At 37.4% G+C, this 19,481-nt stretch overlaps 3 protein-coding genes across 3 annotated transcripts; 1 reads left to right on the top strand and 2 right to left on the bottom strand.

Annotated features, from left to right (window-relative positions):
* Positions 1-6,542: 6,542 nt before the first annotated feature.
* LOC103025073 (dynein light chain roadblock-type 2) lies at positions 6,543-9,883 on the bottom strand. Its single transcript, XM_007228165.3, has 4 exons — positions 9,719-9,883; positions 9,026-9,101; positions 6,898-7,065; positions 6,543-6,780 (listed from the first exon to the last, which is right to left on the bottom strand). The coding sequence occupies exons 1-4, from the start codon at positions 9,866-9,868 to the stop codon at positions 6,737-6,739; spliced, it is 438 nt and encodes a 145-aa protein (XP_007228227.1). The 5' UTR covers positions 9,869-9,883; the 3' UTR covers positions 6,543-6,736.
* A 1,264-nt stretch (positions 9,884-11,147) lies between these two features.
* On the top strand, positions 11,148-15,450 carry LOC103040546 (RCC1 domain-containing protein 1). Its single transcript, XM_022672169.2, has 8 exons — positions 11,148-11,502; positions 11,627-11,848; positions 12,547-12,712; positions 12,976-13,097; positions 13,661-13,759; positions 13,852-13,992; positions 14,104-14,133; positions 15,167-15,450. The coding sequence occupies exons 1-8, from the start codon at positions 11,274-11,276 to the stop codon at positions 15,322-15,324; spliced, it is 1,167 nt and encodes a 388-aa protein (XP_022527890.2). The 5' UTR covers positions 11,148-11,273; the 3' UTR covers positions 15,325-15,450.
* Positions 15,404-19,481, bottom strand: cib1 (calcium and integrin binding 1 (calmyrin)). Its single transcript, XM_007228164.4, has 7 exons — positions 19,279-19,481; positions 18,967-19,001; positions 18,090-18,192; positions 17,188-17,341; positions 15,937-16,055; positions 15,760-15,848; positions 15,404-15,663 (listed from the first exon to the last, which is right to left on the bottom strand). Exons 1-7 carry the CDS (start codon positions 19,327-19,329, stop codon positions 15,642-15,644), a joined length of 573 nt encoding a protein of 190 aa, XP_007228226.1. The 5' UTR covers positions 19,330-19,481; the 3' UTR covers positions 15,404-15,641.

The following is a 19,481-nucleotide window of genomic DNA, read 5'->3' as shown; positions in this document are numbered from 1 at the left end:
GCAGTCTCATCTGTAAGCTGCCTGGCAGATTGCTCTCTGTCACAACTGTTTGAGTAACACTCCTCATCTCTCACCTTAAGATAAGCATTAAAGAGAGAGGGAGAGAGAGGAAGAGAAAGAGAGAGACAGAGCTCCTCAGTCACTGAGGCACATTACAGGTGATTTGCTGCTTTCACTGTCACCTTTAAAGTTATTTATACACTTAAGAGGGACAAACCTTGCGCAATGTAATACATTTTTATAACACCGCTCTCTCTCACACACACCCACACACTCTCTCACTCTCTCTGCACTCAGGTAGCATGTTTGCCAAAACCACTTGCGCCCTTAATTCCACTAATCGACCTGGTTGTTAATTATTTGCTTAATTGCTTTGCAGTGACAGTGCCTTTCTAAGGTTGTGGCGCCAGAACCAGAGGACCAGCGAACCTGAGAGCCCCACTGCCACCTGCCAACAGCACACACACAACAAACACACACACACACTGGCAGAGAGGTGTGCAAAGAGCAGATGGCATTCGTTCAGGGTTCAGCGCAGCACAACAGCACGACCATAGAGCAGTAAGACAGAGGAGGCTACAGTGGCTAAACTAGAAGTGTACGATTCAGGTTTTGGAGGCCTGGAATCCAACACATCCTGCCAACCTGCTCATGTGGGGCTCCCATGGGTGAATCATGGGCTGAGGGGGTTCCAGTTGGGCATGGTCTCTCAGTTGGTTTGTGGTTGCTGTCACTGGGATCCAGTTGGCCTTCCCAAATGGGCCCACCCAATTGTTACAGCCTGCCTTAATCTCAAATGGTTCCATATTGGCTGTGTGTGCAGTCTTCAATGCAGATTGGGCCCATGTTTAACCCCACATGGTCCTATCACTGACCACTGATCCTGAGAGGATTACTGATATCCATATGTGGGGTCAACATGGAACCCACAGGCAAGACTTCTGGGTCCAAAAAGCAAGACATTTCTAATGTTAATGTGTTAACAGATGCATTTAATCAGCAAATTGCAATCTTTTAAACTTTTAATCATTTTCTTTTATTGTAGATAAAAGCTGGACTACACAGCTGGACTACACAGCTACACATACTAGGGCCTGTATCTCTTGCCCTAGTGCATGGGACCCAGAAAGTTGTATCCATAAATTCCATGGTGGTCACATATGAATATCCTTAGGATGGTTCTGACAACATACAGCTCTGGAAAAAATAAGAGACCATTTAAAAATGATGAGTTTCTTTGATTTTACCCAATTGAAAACCATCACAAGCCATCAAACCAAGCTGAACTGCTTGAATTTTAGCCCCAGGAGTGGCATAAAATTATCCAAAAGCAGTGTGTAAGACTAGTGGAGGAGAACATGCCAAGATGCATGAAAACTGTAATTAAAAAACAGAGTTATTCCACCAAATATTGATTTCTGAACTCTTATAACTTTATGAATATGAACTTGTTTTCTTTGCATTATTTGAAATATGAAAGCATCTTTTTTGTTATTTCAGCCATTTCTTATTTTCTGCAAATAATTGCTCTAAATGACAAAATTTTTATTTGGAATTTGGGAGAAATGTTGTCCGTAGTTTATAGAATAAAACAACAATGTTCATTTTACTCAAACATACATTTTTAAATAGCAAAATCAGAGAAACTGATTTAAACTGGCTCTTAATATTTTCCAGAGCTGTAAATACAGCAGTTAAAAAGAGTTGTTTTCAGTAAAGTTACTGATACACAATTATATATATATATAGTATTGCTAACTGATATTTAAGTAGTTAGCTAGTTCCTGACGTTTTTTGCGCAGTAGCAAATAAAACTAGGCTCAAAATAAAAAGGCCTCAGGGAAGCCTTTATCAATAAATGAACAAATGAATGAATAAATGAATGAACGAATGAACAAATAAATAATTCAGAAAGAGGGTTTGTATATATGTATGGCATATAATTCACTGAAGAATGTGCTATTGATGTAATGAGGGGATATGAAAGAGAGGGAGAGAAAGGGAGGGGTGGAATGAAAAGATGAAAGATGACTCAATTAGAGCAGAAAAGATGAAGCCACCCTCTTCCGCTCATTTAAGAGACAACACACCTCCCTCAGGCGAACAGGCACGCATCTCAGTAAAGCGTGTGTCCCACTTTAATTCACTGTGTTAACACTCTCAGTGGAGTGTTATCACGATCCGCGCTGTGATATCAGCAGAGTGAGAGGCTGAGTAAGAGTGTGTGTTCAGTACTACAGAGCATTACACCAGCATTAACTTAATCAGAAATGACACCAAAACTGCATTTAATCAACAAAACCTACAGCTGCCAGGCTTCACAGTAACCCTAATGAACCTTTAATTAAGCAACGAGCACCACGTGATGCCAGCCAGCATGAGAGGAGCAACGGCAACTGGCTAACTAGCTATGTTTGCAGAGTTTGTAGCTGGTATGTTTGTTTCTTTAACCCTTGTGTTGCCTTGCGGGTCAAAAGTGACCCACTACCAAGTTTAGCTGTAAAAAAAAATACCTTAAACTATCTTTTTTCCAACTTGAAATTTTATGACTTTTCATAAAATGAGTGATTCTTTGTTTTTGTTTATGTTTTCATGTGGGCCACTAGGGTACAAAGATTGTCTTATGGGTCATTTTTGACCTATGTACCTTATAAAAGCATTCAAACACCAGAAAAAAGTATAAAGGCCACACAAAAACTCTTTCTAATACATACAGCATCAAACATCATAAGGATGACTCATGATGTCCAGCACATTTCATCCCATCTATCTTTCTCCTGTTCATCACACAAGCCATTGAAAAACTCATCCGGGAGAATTTAATTAGGCTGCTTTGTTTTGGGGCTTTGGTAGGGCGGGCCATTTTTGACCTATAGGACAAGCGGAGTAAACAGAATGTTAAGATCGCATAAGGGTTAACAGCGTTTAAATTATGGCGGAATTATGGAAAACCTCATTCAAATTTTCTTGTTAAAGAAGGGGCGAGACGAAGAGCTTACGTCCTCCATGTCTTCGAATATTCTTAGGCGAGTGAGCTGGATCCCAGTCCCACCATACATGACTAGAAACCAGTGGATGAAAGTAAGGAGTAATGTTTAGCTTTGTAAATTTCCGCCTTGCTGCACATGTTGCGCAATATGTACTTAAACATTCTGATTGGGGATCTAATCAGGTACAGGTATTTACAAGGCTATTATTATAGTATTTAACAGATTATTTAAAGGATTATCCACCTTGTTCGATCGGATAGAAATTGATTTTGGAATGAATAGAGCACATCCATGTAAACACCTCAGTCGGATTAAAGTATTCCAATTACATGTTTACATGAACGTGCTCTATTCAGATTGAGCTATTAGTCCGATTATTTTACGAATTATTAGGCTGCATGTAAACGTAGCCACTGACATGGTGGTGGTGCATGGGGTGTCAGTGTGTGTTGTGCTGGTATGAGTGAATCAGACACAGCAGTACTGCTTGAGTTTTTAAACACTTGTTTTTCACTCACTGTTTTTACTGTGTTAGACACACGTACTTAGCTGTCTCACCTTGTCAATGTAAAATAAGAGACAGAAGCTCTGTAATCTGTTTTTGAACAGTTTGCATTGGCCCTTTATTGGTGGACTATTCTCAGTCCAGCAGTGAAACTGAGGTGTTTAAAAACTCAAGCAGTACTGCTGTGTCCGATCCACTCATACCAGCACAACACACACTGACACCTCATACACCACCACCATGTCAGTGGCTACGCTAACATGCAGCTTAATAATACGTGTTAATTGGACTAATACCTCAATCGGAATAGAATAGTCCACATCAGTGTCACTGCAAAGCTGAGAATGACCGACCCACCACCCAAATAATAGCTGCTCTGTGGTGCTCCTGTTGGGTCCACCTACATAACATGAGTCATGGTTGGGTAAAAACCTGAAACATTATTGTACAGGATTATTCAGCATGCTTCTCTTACTTTTGCTTCATTCAGTGATGATTCAGATTCTCTGCCTCAGCTTGTCCAGAAATGCATGTGTTAAGTGTGTCCATTTTTTTTTCAATTCCTGCTTGTAGGGGGATCCCATGAGCAATATATATTCTCACATAATGGTGCTTTAATTCAAACAACTGTTTAAAACCTTTGAGTACTGAAATTACATTAAAACATTTATCTACAGTTATAATATATTTTTGTTGTTTGTTTTCAAAGTATCTTTATTCTCTGTTGAAATCTGCTGGTGTAGTGAGTAGAATAACAGCTTTATGAAGCTCCATTGCTGAACCTAGGCTGGTGGAACTCCGAGGAAAAGCAAATCAGTCGTACGAGTCTGAGGCCTGAGCAAGGCCAGGTTTCAGATGTCGTTTGCCCTGGCCAAGGCTGTGTCACCAGAGTGCTCTGTACTGCCACACACCACAGCTGCTGGATATGAACTCTGATATTGAATGTACCCCTCACCGATCAAATTATAGCAGGCATTTAATTTATTAATCTACCATCCGTCTGTGAAATCTGTCTGTGTGGAGTCTTTCAGGGGGCAAAACAAAAGAGGGGGTCTCCCTTACACCCTCACACACGGAGCCTTAATACATAAGAGAGGAGGCTTTAATGTACTAATGTCAACAGATTGAGATCACAAACTGGTGGACCCAGCCCCACTAGGGACCACCTCATTAATAAAGCAAATGACAGAGATAAAAGAAGCAGTGGATCCAGCACTGCTACAGAGCTCCTGCTCATTAATAAAGAAGAAATTATACGTACAAATTAGGTGTGAATTAAATCATTTTGTAGAGCTGGATATACAGATGAATGAGGTGCATTAATGTAGTATAGAGTAGTTATTATTATTATTACTATTATTATTATTATTATTATTATTATTAATAATAATAATAATAATAATAATAATAATAATAATAATAAAAACGTCCACAGACTTTGGCTTAATTATGCATACCAAACAGGGTGGGGAGGCTACAGAAACGTGGTGTTTTTGAAATACAGTATCAGGTGGTGTTCATTGGCTATGTTCACATTACAAGCCTCATTAAACAATTTAGATTATTCGTTCAGATCAGATTTGGCCATCTTGATGGTTCACGTTCATGAACCAAATGTAAGTGAACTGTATCCGTCTGTAATGTGAACATATCTGTCACTAATGCAGCACACATGCACACATCGATATAGGTTTATGCACATCAGCTCTTTCACCAACTGGTGCTGACTGACGATGACAAAACTAAGCTCATTCATACAGGCAAAAAAACACTGAACTGAACAGTCAACTGATTTGACTGGTAACATTAATACTCTGTGAAACATTTAATTGGGATTTTATCTGGGTTGTTGTTAACTTGCAGTTTCTGAGGCTGGTAACTTAGCTGGTAATTAATCCTTTGCAACAGAAATTACTCTAGGTCATCCATTTTCTGGTCTGATGAGATCCAGTTTGATCATAACATTTTATAGTCTTTTTATAGAACTTGAGGATGTTTTCTAAGTTCTTGGATTTTTTTTTGTTATTGACTGACCTTCATTTCTTAGAGTATTTTTTTCTTTACTTAATTAAGTAGTAGACATAATATGGAACACGTAAATAGGGCTATTAACTGTATACAAACTCTACTTCTTCACAACTGTACAACTGATGCTCTCAAACACATTAAGAGGCCAAGAAATTTAAGCAATCAACTCTTGTTCAGCACAGCTCTTAACTGAAAGCCATTTCACGTGACTCTACATTATAAAGCTGAAATGCAGAGATGTGCAAAGCTGTAATTTAAGCTTGAGGTGCTATTTTGAAGAATCTAAAATATATAACATATTCAGATTTGTTTTACACATTTTTGTTTACTAAATAATTTCATATTTTTATTCATAGTTCGAGTGAATTAGAATTACCCTACAATACAGAAAATTTCATACTAATTAAAAAAAAATAATAATTTAAGATGTGTCCAAACTTTTGACTGGAACTGCATCTTCAGTAGTTGATTTAATGAATTCATTAATTTACTCCTATTGCATATACCTTTATTTACATTTTGTTTTTTTACTGTATATTTTATATTTGATGTTTTTATTTTCTGTTCATAGAAAGTGTATATTTCTCTATAATTTAATTGAATTTATTTTAATTAAAGTTTGGGTTTGGCATCTGCACCAAGGGAAATTACTTGTACACCTGGTTATTTGGTGTATAAAGATTTTGATTCTAATGAAGACACTCCACTGCCACAGACCTGCTAATATCAACATACAAGCCAATTACCAAATTATATATACTAACCATTTCATTTTATAATCCATCCTTCTACAGGAATTCTGACCGTGTGGAATTCCTGTATGGGAAAGTTATGTTTACATCCTGGGCCTTGATTATTCGCATTTATGGAGCAATAGCTCCCTCTAGTGGGGGGTTAAGTGGTCTACACCAACCCTGATCACTCCATTTAACAAAGTCAAGAAAGCATGCTGCAATAAACACTATAAGCCCTCGAAGATCTTATAATTCAGTTATCTTCAACGACAGATACAACAAGTGTTAATTCTCATGAGATTTATTAAATTAAAATGCATTTTCTATAGGAAAACATAAGGCAAATACAAGTGTGTGACTGACAGGAACGTGACAGTTCAATTCAAGAGGCAAAAGACATGGAAAAAAGGCAACTCAAAAGACAGATGACAAATGTAAGGTATGTATGGAATGTGCAAAGCTGGTACAGTCCCAGAATACTATTCACTCGGGTTCTGAATGACGATCAGTAGGTATTCTTTATCTGTGAATAAAAATAGATAAAGAAAACTGCTATTAGAGTTCATTTCATTCTTCTCTGTGTCAAAATCAAAATAAAAACAATGTTTATCACATACGACATGCAAACTGATTCACATACCAGGTGCAACCATGATCTCATGCTTCTTGGATCTGATGCGTAGGAATGTCAAGTCATTCTGAGGGTCTATGTCCCTGACTGTGCTCCTGGCTTTCATAGTAAGCTGATGAAGCAGTCCAGCGTACTGTACTGTGGTGGAATTGTCCAGGGTTGTTCTAATGGGAATACCTTGAAGATCCGAAGAAAATATCACTTTTAAAGCCACATGATGATAGTTTTTAATGCAAAAGGATTTAATCAGCAATACCATTCAGCTTGTTTTTGCCATTAGGGCTGTATGATAAATCATATTTTTTCTTTATCAACATTTTTAAGTTTTTAATAAAGTTTTCAAGACAAACAAATGGAAAGATCTGCAACAACCCTTAAATAAGACAATTACAATGTATTACTCATGTGCAGCAACAGAGGGAGCTATACAGGTTACAGACTGTGCTTATGTAGGCTAGTAGGCTGAAGACAGAGTGAGGTACAGGACATGGTGAATCTCACAGCAAACTATTGTTGCACATCAGATTTTTTTCATATTAGGCACCCCTAATATATTACATAGGCATGTAATATCTTGCAAATAAAATTTTGTAAAAACTACATTTGTAAATTAATGCAGTGGTAAGTGGAAACATTGCTCTGAGTATTTGATTGCAATTAAAATGGATGATTAGTTCTGGATCACCCTCAAAGTGTATACAATCTTATCTGCAAAGGGCAAATGTGGCTGCAAGTTTTTATTTTAAACAATTAGCAGCACAGCTGATTCCAACTGTTTATTCAGATGGCCAGTCATTAAACAACCGATCACTTGATCACAACTGTATTAGACAGAGCTCCATATCGATTGCTTTAGGCTTAAGATTATGCAAGATGTGTGTGCACAACATACAACATATAGCTTTTAAAAAGCTGAATACTTTAACAAAACTGTGTGGATAGTTTGAAATATAATAGGTGACAGGAGATACCCTTTACTTTTAGAATATACTGCTGCTGTCCAATGAAATACAAGTACTTCCATTTTAGTCTAGTTTTAGTTTACTACATAATCTGAATGCACAATCTGTTACTTAAGCAATATCCAGACAGGATTAGTTTCTCAGTAGGTTTCTCAGTAGGGGTAATTTTCTCTTTTACGTGTTGTTCCTTGTGATTTTATTCTCGTCCAGAATAACCATGTATGTGTTTTTCTCAGACGTCCTCTGAGAAAATTACAGGCTGAATTACCTACTGTTTTTCACTGAACTCTGTGGTCCTCCGGTAATTTTAGTCCCATCTACACTCACACCTCACGTCACTTTGTGTTTAATAAAATAGCTATTTGTCCACTGCCACACACCGTAATTACACTTTAGATGTGTTTCCACGGAGAGGCAGGTAAACACAACAGCGAGTGGACATGAAGGGGCTACTGAACGCAATGTCATGTGACCGAGAAAGACAAATGAAACTCACTGGTCCTCCTGAGAAACTAATCCCATCCAGATAAGGCTTTATACTGTTTCAAACATATCCTGAGGAATGGACCAATACAAATTTTAAAAAAATTACATGAATTAAACTCTTAACTTTTTGAACGTCTTAACTAGCTTCTGTAAAGGAGATACAGGTCCTTATCAAATAATGAGAATATCAATAAAAAGTTACTTTATTTTAGTAATTCAATTCAAAATGTATCACTGAACTGACTTTGGACTTGTAAGAACACAGTGGATCAACACCAGCAGATGACATGTCTCTCCAAACCATCACTGATCATCAGTAAATTTTACATTTCATTTGGAAATCAAAGCATTAGAGTCTGGAGGAAGAGTGGAGAGACACACAGTCCAAGCTGCTTGAGGTCTTAGTGTGAAGTTTCCATAATCAGTGATGGTTTGGAGAGACATTTCATCTGCTGGTTTTGGTCACTGTGTTATATTAAGTCCAAAATTAGTGCAACGTTTTTCCAGAAAATTATACAGCACTTTGTGCTTTCCTAGGCTGACAACATTTATTTCAATTATATTTTAAGTCTTTGAGATGCACCTGCACATGTTTTTCATTGGACAGCTATGATACCCAGCTCCACTGCAGGCTGTCCATCAGTGATGTTCCCAGCCATATGCATGATGAAAAATACACACGTGTTTACCTTCAGCATTTACTACTATTGTCCCTATGACCCCTTTGTGGGTCTGGATTCTCTTCAGTGTGTCTTCTACTTCAGCCTGGAGTACGACATGATAGGAAAGGTTTGGAAGACATAAGAAACAATGTCATTTAGAGACAACCAGCACAACACACTTCCTTACTTCCTTCCTTACTTACTTATTTATTTTTTTTACTATTTTTTAATTGTCTGTTTGCTAGGAAATTACTGGTATATTAAGCTAGAACTCCTGTTTTTTTATTTTTATAAAGGACCTTGCTCATCACCTTAAATACAACCCAATTTTAGCTATGTATAAGCTACTCCTGAACTAATATTTCTTTTGTTACTCAAGGAAAACGAGATTAACATCATATGTGGACAACAATGTAGCTAGCTCAGCTAAAATAATTACATACACACTAAGGTAACATAGTTAACTAGCGTAATGTTAGCTAGCTCATAGACATATAATTTATACATACATTTATAAATGTCTATGAAATCGCTGGTTAACTAGCTAGCTACCAAGCTAAGCTACATAGAGAAGAGAAGGCTATGCTAAGGGTGATATCAGCTATCAGTTATTATATCCGAAGTATTAAAAACAACAATTCAGACTGTATCCTAACAGAACTCTCTCTCTCTCGCTCTCTGTTATAAAGAAGACTGAAATATGTATAACAGATATTTCACCATAGCTCCTCCGCTCTGTTTCCTCCGTTGCTGTTTCTCTGATGTGCTTTCCGTTGCTATGTGGAGACGGAAGTGTGAAGCCAGTAGTAGTGTAGAAAGATTTACCACAGCTGGTTTATGGAGAGACTGCCCACTTTTTAAATCCACCATTATAATCGGAAAATGACCAAGACCGCTAGAGGGCGCCCGCCAGTGAATCCGAAATGAATGCGGGCGAATGGAGCTAAACGGTTAAAGGCTCAATTTAAAAATAGTAACTATCAACTTGTCAAGAACATTAATTTCTAGAACATAGAATGATGCATTTTGCTCTGAAAGCAAAGAAACCCTACCTATGTATTCCGTTTTTTCTTCATTGAACGAATTGTATGCCGTAAAGGCGCTAGCATTACTGCCACTGTGAGCTGAGTGATTTCTGATCTGATGCTGAGCTGAGTTACAGTTTAAAAGCTTTAAAATATGTATGTGGTGCTAAACCATTTAAAACTGTTCTGTGTTGAGAAAATCAGTAGAATTCTCAGTATAAAATGATCTTACATTTATAAACACTGATTTTGCTCAGTTGCTCCATTTGAACTTTAATTTTGGACTCACTCGGGAGCGCCCTCTGGTGGACTAACGAACACGGGAGACTTTATTATTAATTGGGCATCCTCCTTTCTATTATTGATTCTCTAGTATTACCAAAGAACTACAGAGGAGAATACCCATTTAATAATGTTTTAATAATATGTTTGTTAGGCCACCAGAGAGCGCTCCCGAGTGAGTCGAAAATGAATAGGTTCCTAAGAAGTGATATTTGATTATTTTTTTATATATAAAGCATGTACTTATTTCCTTAACGCAGAACAATTTAAAATTGTTCAGGAACACAGACATACATTTTAAAGCTTTTACACTCCAGACACGCCTTTTAAACTCAGTGCTCTGGCTGTAACTCCAACATTAGCTCACTCACCAGTCAAGCAGCACATGGTAGCAGTAATGCTAGCGCCTGTACTGCGTAAACCCCTTTACTGTAGAACAATTAAAACATACAAGTAGGTTGTCTTTGCTTGTTTAGAGAAATGCTAAATTTACTTTAAATTAAAGGAATCTTCTGAACAGGTAGTTACCTACTATTTGTAATTTGAGTTTTTAGCCATTAGCTCAATTCAGCCCTATTAATTGGGCACTCCCTCGCGGGCTCCCTCTAGCGGTGTGCAGCCGTTTACTGATATAAGTGGTCAGACTCTCTCTAAACCGGCTCTGATTTTACATTTTTAAGAAAATAAACATTTTCCTTAATTTAGTCTAAATGTTTATATTATTAAAATAATAAATATACATACACATATGCAGACGATTCAGAGATTGTATTATAATTATCATATATATATCATACATAAATATCATTAAGAATGACTTTTATTCTGTAATACTGTTTGCTGCTTGTTTCTTTGACGCCGACAGTTTACTAAATTTAACTTGTCAATTTCAGTGTTATTTCTGCTATACATCAGCAAGTAAGGCCTTTAAAATAAACATATGTTGTGTTTTATAAGATAATAAGTCAATGAAGTGGTTTGGTTTTGGTTTTAATGGCTTTGGGCAAATATTTCCCAGAGTAAAAAGTGAATATAGTGGAGACAGCTCTAAAGTGTTGAGTCCAGCTGCAGTGCTGAGTTTGTGCTCCTGTGGAGAAAAAACAAGCTTCAGCCCCAAAACCAAGAAAACAGAACCAGAGGACCAAAACATCAGGATTACTGCAGCTTGGAGCCGAAAAGCTGCCATCCACATACATGGTGAGATTTATTTTACTTTAGTTATGCTTTGTTTAACTTTGTTTAGTTTTATTAAGTGATTTCCCGCTTATTACCTCAAGTTCTATTATAGTAAATCACTAATTGTGTGTGTTATAAACTGCAGGTGGTAAACACGTGTGTGTATCAGGGCTGAGAGGTGATTCAGAGCAGCAGGATGAGGAGTTCAGAGGGCTGGTTGTGGAGAGTGAAGGGTGTGAGGACGCTCTGATCACTGAGAGGTATCTAATCCTCAGATTTGCTGACAGAGTGGAGTGCTGGAGCCAACTGACGCCTGCTGGAAAAGCTCTGGCCTGGAGCAGGGTGTGGGATAGCCCTGATAATACTGGTGATGGAGCTACACTGTACACTGAATCACTGCTATAACCCCTAGATACATTTCATTAGTCTCAGCACCACATTTATTCTAGGTTTAATCAGTGGTGGACAAAGTGCCCAATGTATCATGAAGTTGAGTTATTATTGAAGCTCATTCTCCCCACCTAAAATAAAAAAAAAAAAATCCAGCACATTTTATTCCTTATTATTAAGTAAACCGCTATCTCATTATTTTAGGATACTAATTCATTATTTTGAGATATTAAGTCATTATTTTATGATAATAATTCATTATTTTGATATAGTAAGTCATTATTTTTATATACTATCTCATCTCATGAGTCTTTTAAAGGTGTAGGAAACAGTTCTCACCACTCCATGGCTTCATCTGTAATTTTACCAAAGAAAATACTTATTTTTATTATTTTTAAAAATACATTTCCAGGGCTCAGTTTATTTCCATTGCTACATTTTTTTACAGTATGCATTATTTAGTTTTTCTTTCATTTATTTGCCCTGCCAGTTTACAAATATATAAAAGGGTAAATTTGGGGTGTTTATTTCTTAAACAACACTGCACCAATAAGAGTCTTTTGGCAAGACTCAAATAGCTATATTCACCTACATATCCAATATGATTCAAATGTTGTTCTAGATAAGACCATCAACCAGTTGCAAATGACTATTTTTGTCTCTTTTCTCATAAAGGTGATACTGTAACATTACCACTGGTGCCAGGAGGATACATAGAATCCAAACCTCCGTTCTTCAGACCCCTCTCTACCGAGCTGTGTGCCGTTAGCTTGGCGCTGGGCACTGAACATGCTGTTCTTCTGACAACATCTGGAACTGTCTACACCTGGGGATCTGGCAGGTAATAGCCAAAAACAATCCTCAAATGAATGATGTCCTATCACTGATATTTGTGTGTTTTGGAATTTCTGACAAATTATAGATTAATAAACAGTCTGTCTGATGTATAAGGATTACTGTGCTGTGATGTGTGGTATTGTTGCTAATCCACATTAAGATTAACATAGATGGATAAATGGTGGCCCTGATTACAGGATAAGATACCCCATACATTGTGCCTTCTTTATGTTTTTTATAACCATGTTGTTGTGTTTGGTTTGGCAGTCATGGTCAGCTTGGTCAAGGCAGTGTGGTTTCAGAGGATGAGCCTCGAGCAGTAGAAGCTCTGTGGGGTGTCCCTATGAACCATGTGAGTGCAGGGGGCTGGCACTCGGCATGCATCAGCGGTAAGATTATAACAAATTATCAAATTCAGCATTTAAGCAGCCGTCCTTAAGATTTCTGAAGACAGTAATATTCATAAGTTCAGAGGAGTCAAAATATTTTAATGAATAATGTTAGGGTCCTGGCATTGCCACCCCTGCAATGCCTAATATATTCATTTTAAATAGAGAGTGGCCTGGTAGGTTTGTTGGATGTAATTGCTCTCTACATTTTGACAGTATTTTATAAATGGACAAAATGAATGAAACATTGTACTCAACTTTTTATTGTTGTCAGGACTACCAAACTAGATATACCAAAAATCAGATTTAGGCTGGCCGGCTGAACATAACCTATGATTATAAGCTAAATTACTTTAGAATAAATGGGTATTTGAAAAAAAGGTTTATTTTTGAATGGCATTTCAGTCCAGTATCTTGAATTTTACGGGTCAGAAAAAGCTATGTCATTTCAGATGTTATATAAGCTTATAATGGATTACGTAACATCTATGCAACATCAGCAAATAAAACGAATGAATGGTTTTGACTTGAGCATTTGATATATGATATGTTAATGTGTGCAGCTGGTGGAGACCTCTATATATGGGGCTGGAACGAGAGTGGACAGATAGGCCTGCCATCAAAAGGTCTTAACGATGAGAGTCAAAAAGGACAAAGCACTGGTGAGTCCATCTTAGAATTTTGAATAAATGCTTGAAATACTATCTCTCCATGTGTTCATGTCCTTCTATTTTTGACACTTGTTTACCATTAGGTAAAGATAAACGAACTATGAATAAAGGAGAAGATGATATATTCATTTCAATTCAAGCCTTCCCTGCCCTTGTGGATGTTCCGGAAATGTGTGAAATCAGGAAGGTGAGCTGTGGATCCCGCCATACAGCCGCTACCACAAGTAAGATTCGTCAGTGCTTGTTATTTTATTAGTAGTAATAGGTTAATGAAAAACAGTAGTATGGAGAAAGAAGGATGTGACTGATAATTTAATTGTTTAACTTCTTTTTAGGCACTGGAAATCTGTACACCTGGGGATGGGGTAAAAACTTCACTTCCCTTTTGTTCACTGATAAATGTATACACAATTGTTAGCTACCTTGATCAGCTGAAAATTGACACCACCTTTGTGTTTCAACACTCATTGCCATTTTTATTAGGTCAACTGACCATATACTGTAGAAGCACTCTTTATTTCTGTAATCACAGACAGTAGTCCTTTGTCTTTCTGCATACATTATTATCCTTCTTTTACCCTGAGAGCAGGTATTATTTTGGTGATGGGTCATTCTCAGCACCGCAGTGACACTGGCATTATGGTGGTATATTAGTGTGTATTGTGCTGGTAGAATCTGATCAGACACAGCAGTACTGCTGGAGTTTTTAAACAATGCAGTATTACTGTTAAACTGAGAATATTCTACCATTCAAAAATATCCAGCCACGGGGGGCTCCGAGTGGTCCAGCGGCCTAATGCACTGCCACTATGAGCGGGAGGTCGCAGGTTCGAACCCCCGCTCATGCAGCTTTGCCATCAAGCTGCCGGTGCTTAGAGGGAGCAAAATTGGCGCTTCAAGCTGCCGGTGCTTAGAGGGAGCAAAATTGGCTCTGCTCCCTCTGGGGTGGGTAGATGGCGCTCTCTCTCCACATCACACATAAGGTGGCGCTGGGTGACACAAGGCGTCTGTGAGCGGATGAATTGGAACCTGGCCGCTGTGCTTTCCTCCGAGCGCGCTAGCTGCTCAGGCAATGATTCATCAGCAGCAGCTCGAAAAAAGGGGTGATTGACTTCACACGTGTCGGAGGAGGCGTGTGCTCGTCCACATCCTCCAAGGGTCACGGGCGTCACCGGTGATGGGGACGCACAAAGGGGTGGGACAATTGGATATTCAAATTGGGAGAAAATGGGGAAAAATCTGAAATAAATTTATAAAAAAAAAATATCCAGCCACCAGCATCATATATGGTCAGCTGATCTGATTAAATAGACAATGACTGTAGAAACAAAGAGGGGATGTTAAAGTTATGGTTCATTGATTTATATTCTAACACTTTGCATTTTTTCTCTGTAACAGGTCACTATGGCCAGTTGGGTCATGGCTCAAAATGCAGTTCAGATCAACCCAAAGCCGTGGAGTACTTCTCAAAAAATGGGATGTTTGTAGAAGATGTTGTCTGTGGGCTGTGGAATACATTTGTGTCTGCTGTTCCAAAAGAGCATCGCTTCTCATGACCCCCAAACAAAGGGATCTATTTTCTACTGGAGTCCTTTCAATTGTGATGGACGATCATCAAGACAGCCATAATAAATGTAGGGAAACAACATGCGTTTATTAAATATAAAATATCTCCAAAAATACAGGTTTAGAGTAAAGAAAGGTTGTGCAGAAAATATGTACAGATTTCTTTATAAATTAGAAAAGCATAGAAATACTGATAAGAGTATATGTCAATTAACACCTACATTAGGACTGTTAAGAAAAGAGGAAAGTACTGTTGTCCTGTCGTGAATGCATCGGACCACAAAATGTTTTCAGTGCTTCTGACGCTTCACAGCACAATCTTGAATGAACTGCAAAATATGAGATGATTAGTCAACAAATGTCATTATTACTACAAACAAGAATTAATATTACGTTTAATAGTGTTCAATTATAGCATCTCCTACCTGACAAAGTCAGGAGATCTGGAAATGACGTGCTGAAACTCAGAAAGGTTTACTGTTCCATCTTTGTCGATGTCTGACTCCTCAAGAATCTGCAGAAACACAAAATTAGTTCATTTCAATTCATATTTTTGAAGTTTACTTTATTTCGATTTTTTTTGGTGTGTGCAGTTTTCTCACATTGTTTATAAGTTGCTTCATTTCCTCAGAAGTGAGTCGTGTGTCCTCTGTCTCTCCAGTCAGGCAGTTCACCAATTTCTCAAGATCTCCAGAATCAAGGGTCCCATCATCATCGAAGTCTGGTACATTTAAATAGGAAATAAAATCTTAATCTATTAGCAATGGCGTGTACATAATTCCACTTCTACCCACTGAACCTTATTGACATTTCAGATCAAATTTCTTTGTAAATACAATTAAACAATAGTACATGTAATGTGAGATACTGGTGCTGGCAGACAAGTGTTGAAGATCAATATGCCAGTGTCAATATCTTTCGTTATAGCATGAATTGAGATTATTACTGCAATAATATCAGTTCCGTTATCACAGTTTACTGGTAGATTTTAAAAGAAAAAGAACGGTAAATAGTTTATGAATATTCCACAAGGTAAAATAGTTCCATTCCATCAGACACCCCAGTGCACTGCCAGAACAGCATCACCACACTATGTCCTTTACTCACAATAGTCAAGGAACAGTTCATTATGCTTTGTTACAGGTTATGTTAATCCCATGGATCACAAACTGAAAAGGCTGTTGAATATTAATAAGCTGATCTTTGTTTTGTTCTTTCCCACTTTGTATTCCAAATATCCAGTCAACCTTAAATGGTGCAGCAGATCATGTTCCCTCAGATTTGCTGATCCAATTCTGTGTGTCAAACCTACCTACCCAGCAATAGTGTTGCTCTGTTTTAAACCCACATACTTGCTGTTTTTAGTTTATTTCAATGTGAAATCCAAGATTAAGCTTTAGTTTAGTTAACTATAGTAATGACACTAACATTTTGCTAGTCTTTTACTTGTATAATTATAACAGTACTGCTTTGTTATAGCTGGTGTTTTTGAAAGTGCTGGCATTAGAGTCATAATAAGATGGCCAGTCAGGATGCCATTATTGTGCAATATGTGCACTCCAAGAATGTATACTTAGCAGAAGATAAACATTCTAGCTGTGCTACACCTTTACCTAAATTACATTCTTAACAACTAAATATATTATGTTCTCTTTTTATTTTCCCTAACCCCTAAAAAGTTTTTATTCAATCCTTACTCTGATCCTAAACTAAGTCCCAGACCAAAACTGAACCAGATTTTAAAACATTAGAACATAGATTATTATATATGGGGGGCTAATAATAAAAATAAAGTGCAATCAAAAGAGGTAATATTTTAATTTTAAAGTAATGATTAACTTTGGGGTCCTTACCAAAGATTCTAAACGCATAGTGAGATTTGATTTCAAGCGTTGCTGAATCGCTGAAGGCACTTAGGAGATCCAAGAAGTCTTCAAAGGACAAGCTCCCATCCTTTACATCAGACGTTGAGAAAACATTGCAGATCCTTTTTCGGAAGGGATTGGACTGGAGTGAAGGAAAAGAATTAAAGGGATAGTGTTACAGATTGTATATTTTTTCATGAGAGACTATGAGATCGCAGGAATACAAACACATTAGGCATGCTATTCTATTTAAAAGTGGACAAAAGCAGAATTTCCACCTTGTGTTAATGTTTTCACCACTCTTAGAGCATGCCCTACTAATAAGCTAAATAATAAAATCCTTATTAAGTTAAAGTAGATGTATAAATGCAGAAAAATACAGTACAGGATTAGGAATCTATAGTCTGGAGCATTGGAGCCAACCCTGATCCTGCAGGCCTGCTGCTCTGCACATTTTTGTGTGGTTTTCAGTCCTCCTCCTAGAGCTCTACCTTCTTGAAGGTTTTAACCCCATCACAAATTTACTACAACAAATTCAGCCACTATGAGAATACTGAATCAGTAACCAATAGAGGTGGATTTAGGATGAATCCAGAAGTTGTTGGATCCAAAATAGCTCTACAGGAGCAGGTTTGGTGACCAAGTAGCCACAGGCGGAGAGGGTTGAAACCTGAGCTGTTGAATAGTCTAAAGCCTTTTGACAATAAAGCCAACTGATCATAATTCGAAAAGGTACAAGTCAATCAACCTTTATTTTTACTATTCATACTCAGAATACACTGAGGGTGACTCCTATTTACAACATGATATATTACACTGAAGCTAAAAGCAGTTTTTCCTTGTTTATGGGAAAAATAATTAATAAAGTCTATTATATTTGTGTTACTTACCTTGAGCTCAGGTAAAGTAAGAACTTTAGTCATGGGTACACGAGAGTTGAAAGCCTGCTGTCTGTCTCCTCGATCCAGGAGTTCAGTGAATCTCTTATGTGCCCTGGACAATGGTTATACAGTGATGCACAGAGATACAGTCATAAGGAAATATAAAAACCACTGTCAGTATGTCACTCTTGTAGTTATTAAACCTAGCTATTTACACTCACTGCTGGGTGGTGCTATAAATCAAAGTTCACTTTTCTAACTAATTAACCCGTAAGAGTTTAGGCCCATGTCTGAATATTGAAACCAAATTTTTAAAAAATGATAAATTCAGTGAGCAGCTCAATAATGTTTTTTTTGGCACAAAACAAAACAGTTTAAGGCTTACGTCCTGATGTAACACAAATGACAACAGCAATTTTATAACTCAACAATTTTTAACATTTTGTTCTAAAATTTGTTTCAGAACTAGCTATATAGAGAGTAAATCATTTAATTAAATCATTTCAATTGTTAAATGGTTGAAACAGACCTGTTGAAGCTAAAATAAACTTTTAAAATGAGCTAGGTTTATCTCCAGCACGCACACAATCTGTAAATAAGGTTAAATAAAGGTATACACATTCACACGCAGTCCTGTGGTGCTCTTAGGATGTTCAGTATGTGTCACTTAGGAACTTCATAAGTTAAAATGCTGTAGGGCACTTTATACAGCTTTTAAAGGGTCTGTGACATATGTCAACATGGGCTCTTTTGGTTTAAATAAATGCCAGGGTCGTTAGCTACCAGATATAGCTAGCTTAGTTAATCTAGCTATTTATTAAACTAGACACAACACACCTAGTTAGTGAGGTACCTGTTACCTGGTGACATTATTTGTTTTACTTACAGGAGAATTTCTTGCTTCGTGAGAAACGTGAGCTCCTGGAAACAAGCAAACAGTTAAGTTACCTGACTAAAACATGGAAGCCAACACTTCTAGTTAGTTACAGTACGAATAGCGACGTTAGTGAATACAAAATGGTCCTTTATTAAATATTTCCTAAGTGAGTAAGTTAACTATGTACTAGTAACACACAGAGTAACCCCAGAAGACATTCAGTACTGTTTTTACCCAGAAAGGATCTATATAGTTATCTATCTATACAATAACAGCCGTTAGCAGTGTAAGCGCTCTATAGAAATGTCGGGTTTAACTTACCTGATACTCGGACAACAGATCTTTCGGTAATTTACTGGCTGCTGTACCCATGGTGTTGTTTGTCGGGTAGTGTCCGTGCTGGCGGTCAGCTAATCGATAAGTATCGATTACTGAACTTACTTTGTGTTTTGGACTAAAAAAAACTTCTCAAACACGACCTACACTTCCTCTTCCTGCTCGACGTGCTAGTTTCTATAGAAACG

Source organism: Astyanax mexicanus, chromosome 2 (genome assembly GCF_023375975.1).
Source record: "Astyanax mexicanus isolate ESR-SI-001 chromosome 2, AstMex3_surface, whole genome shotgun sequence".
NCBI lineage: Eukaryota > Metazoa > Chordata > Actinopteri > Characiformes > Acestrorhamphidae > Astyanax > Astyanax mexicanus.
Note: the sequence above shows the minus strand (reverse complement) of the source record. Positions and strands in the feature narration are given on the sequence as shown.

Coding starts and splice junctions, on each gene's coding strand:
- LOC103025073 (XM_007228165.3), bottom strand. CDS start 9,868: ATGGTGGATTTAAAAAGTGGGCAGTCTCTCCATAAACCAGCTGTGGTA. Junction 7,066..9,025: donor AATAGTAGTAAATGCTGAAG/GTAAACACGTGT, acceptor CGGATCTTCAAG/GTATTCCCATTAGAACAACC. Junction 6,781..6,897: donor TGAGATCATGGTTGCACCTG/GTATGTGAATCA, acceptor TTTTATTCACAG/ATAAAGAATACCTACTGATC.
- cib1 (XM_007228164.4), bottom strand. CDS start 19,329: ATGGGTACAGCAGCCAGTAAATTACCGAAAGATCTGTTGTCCGAGTAT. Junction 15,849..15,936: donor TGAAGCAACTTATAAACAAT/GTGAGAAAACTG, acceptor GTGTTTCTGCAG/ATTCTTGAGGAGTCAGACAT. Junction 15,664..15,759: donor AGATCTCCTGACTTTGTCAG/GTAGGAGATGCT, acceptor CATATTTTGCAG/TTCATTCAAGATTGTGCTGT.
- LOC103040546 (XM_022672169.2), top strand. CDS start 11,274: ATGAAGTGGTTTGGTTTTGGTTTTAATGGCTTTGGGCAAATATTTCCC. Junction 12,713..12,975: donor TACACCTGGGGATCTGGCAG/GTAATAGCCAAA, acceptor TTGGTTTGGCAG/TCATGGTCAGCTTGGTCAAG. Junction 13,098..13,660: donor GCACTCGGCATGCATCAGCG/GTAAGATTATAA, acceptor TAATGTGTGCAG/CTGGTGGAGACCTCTATATA.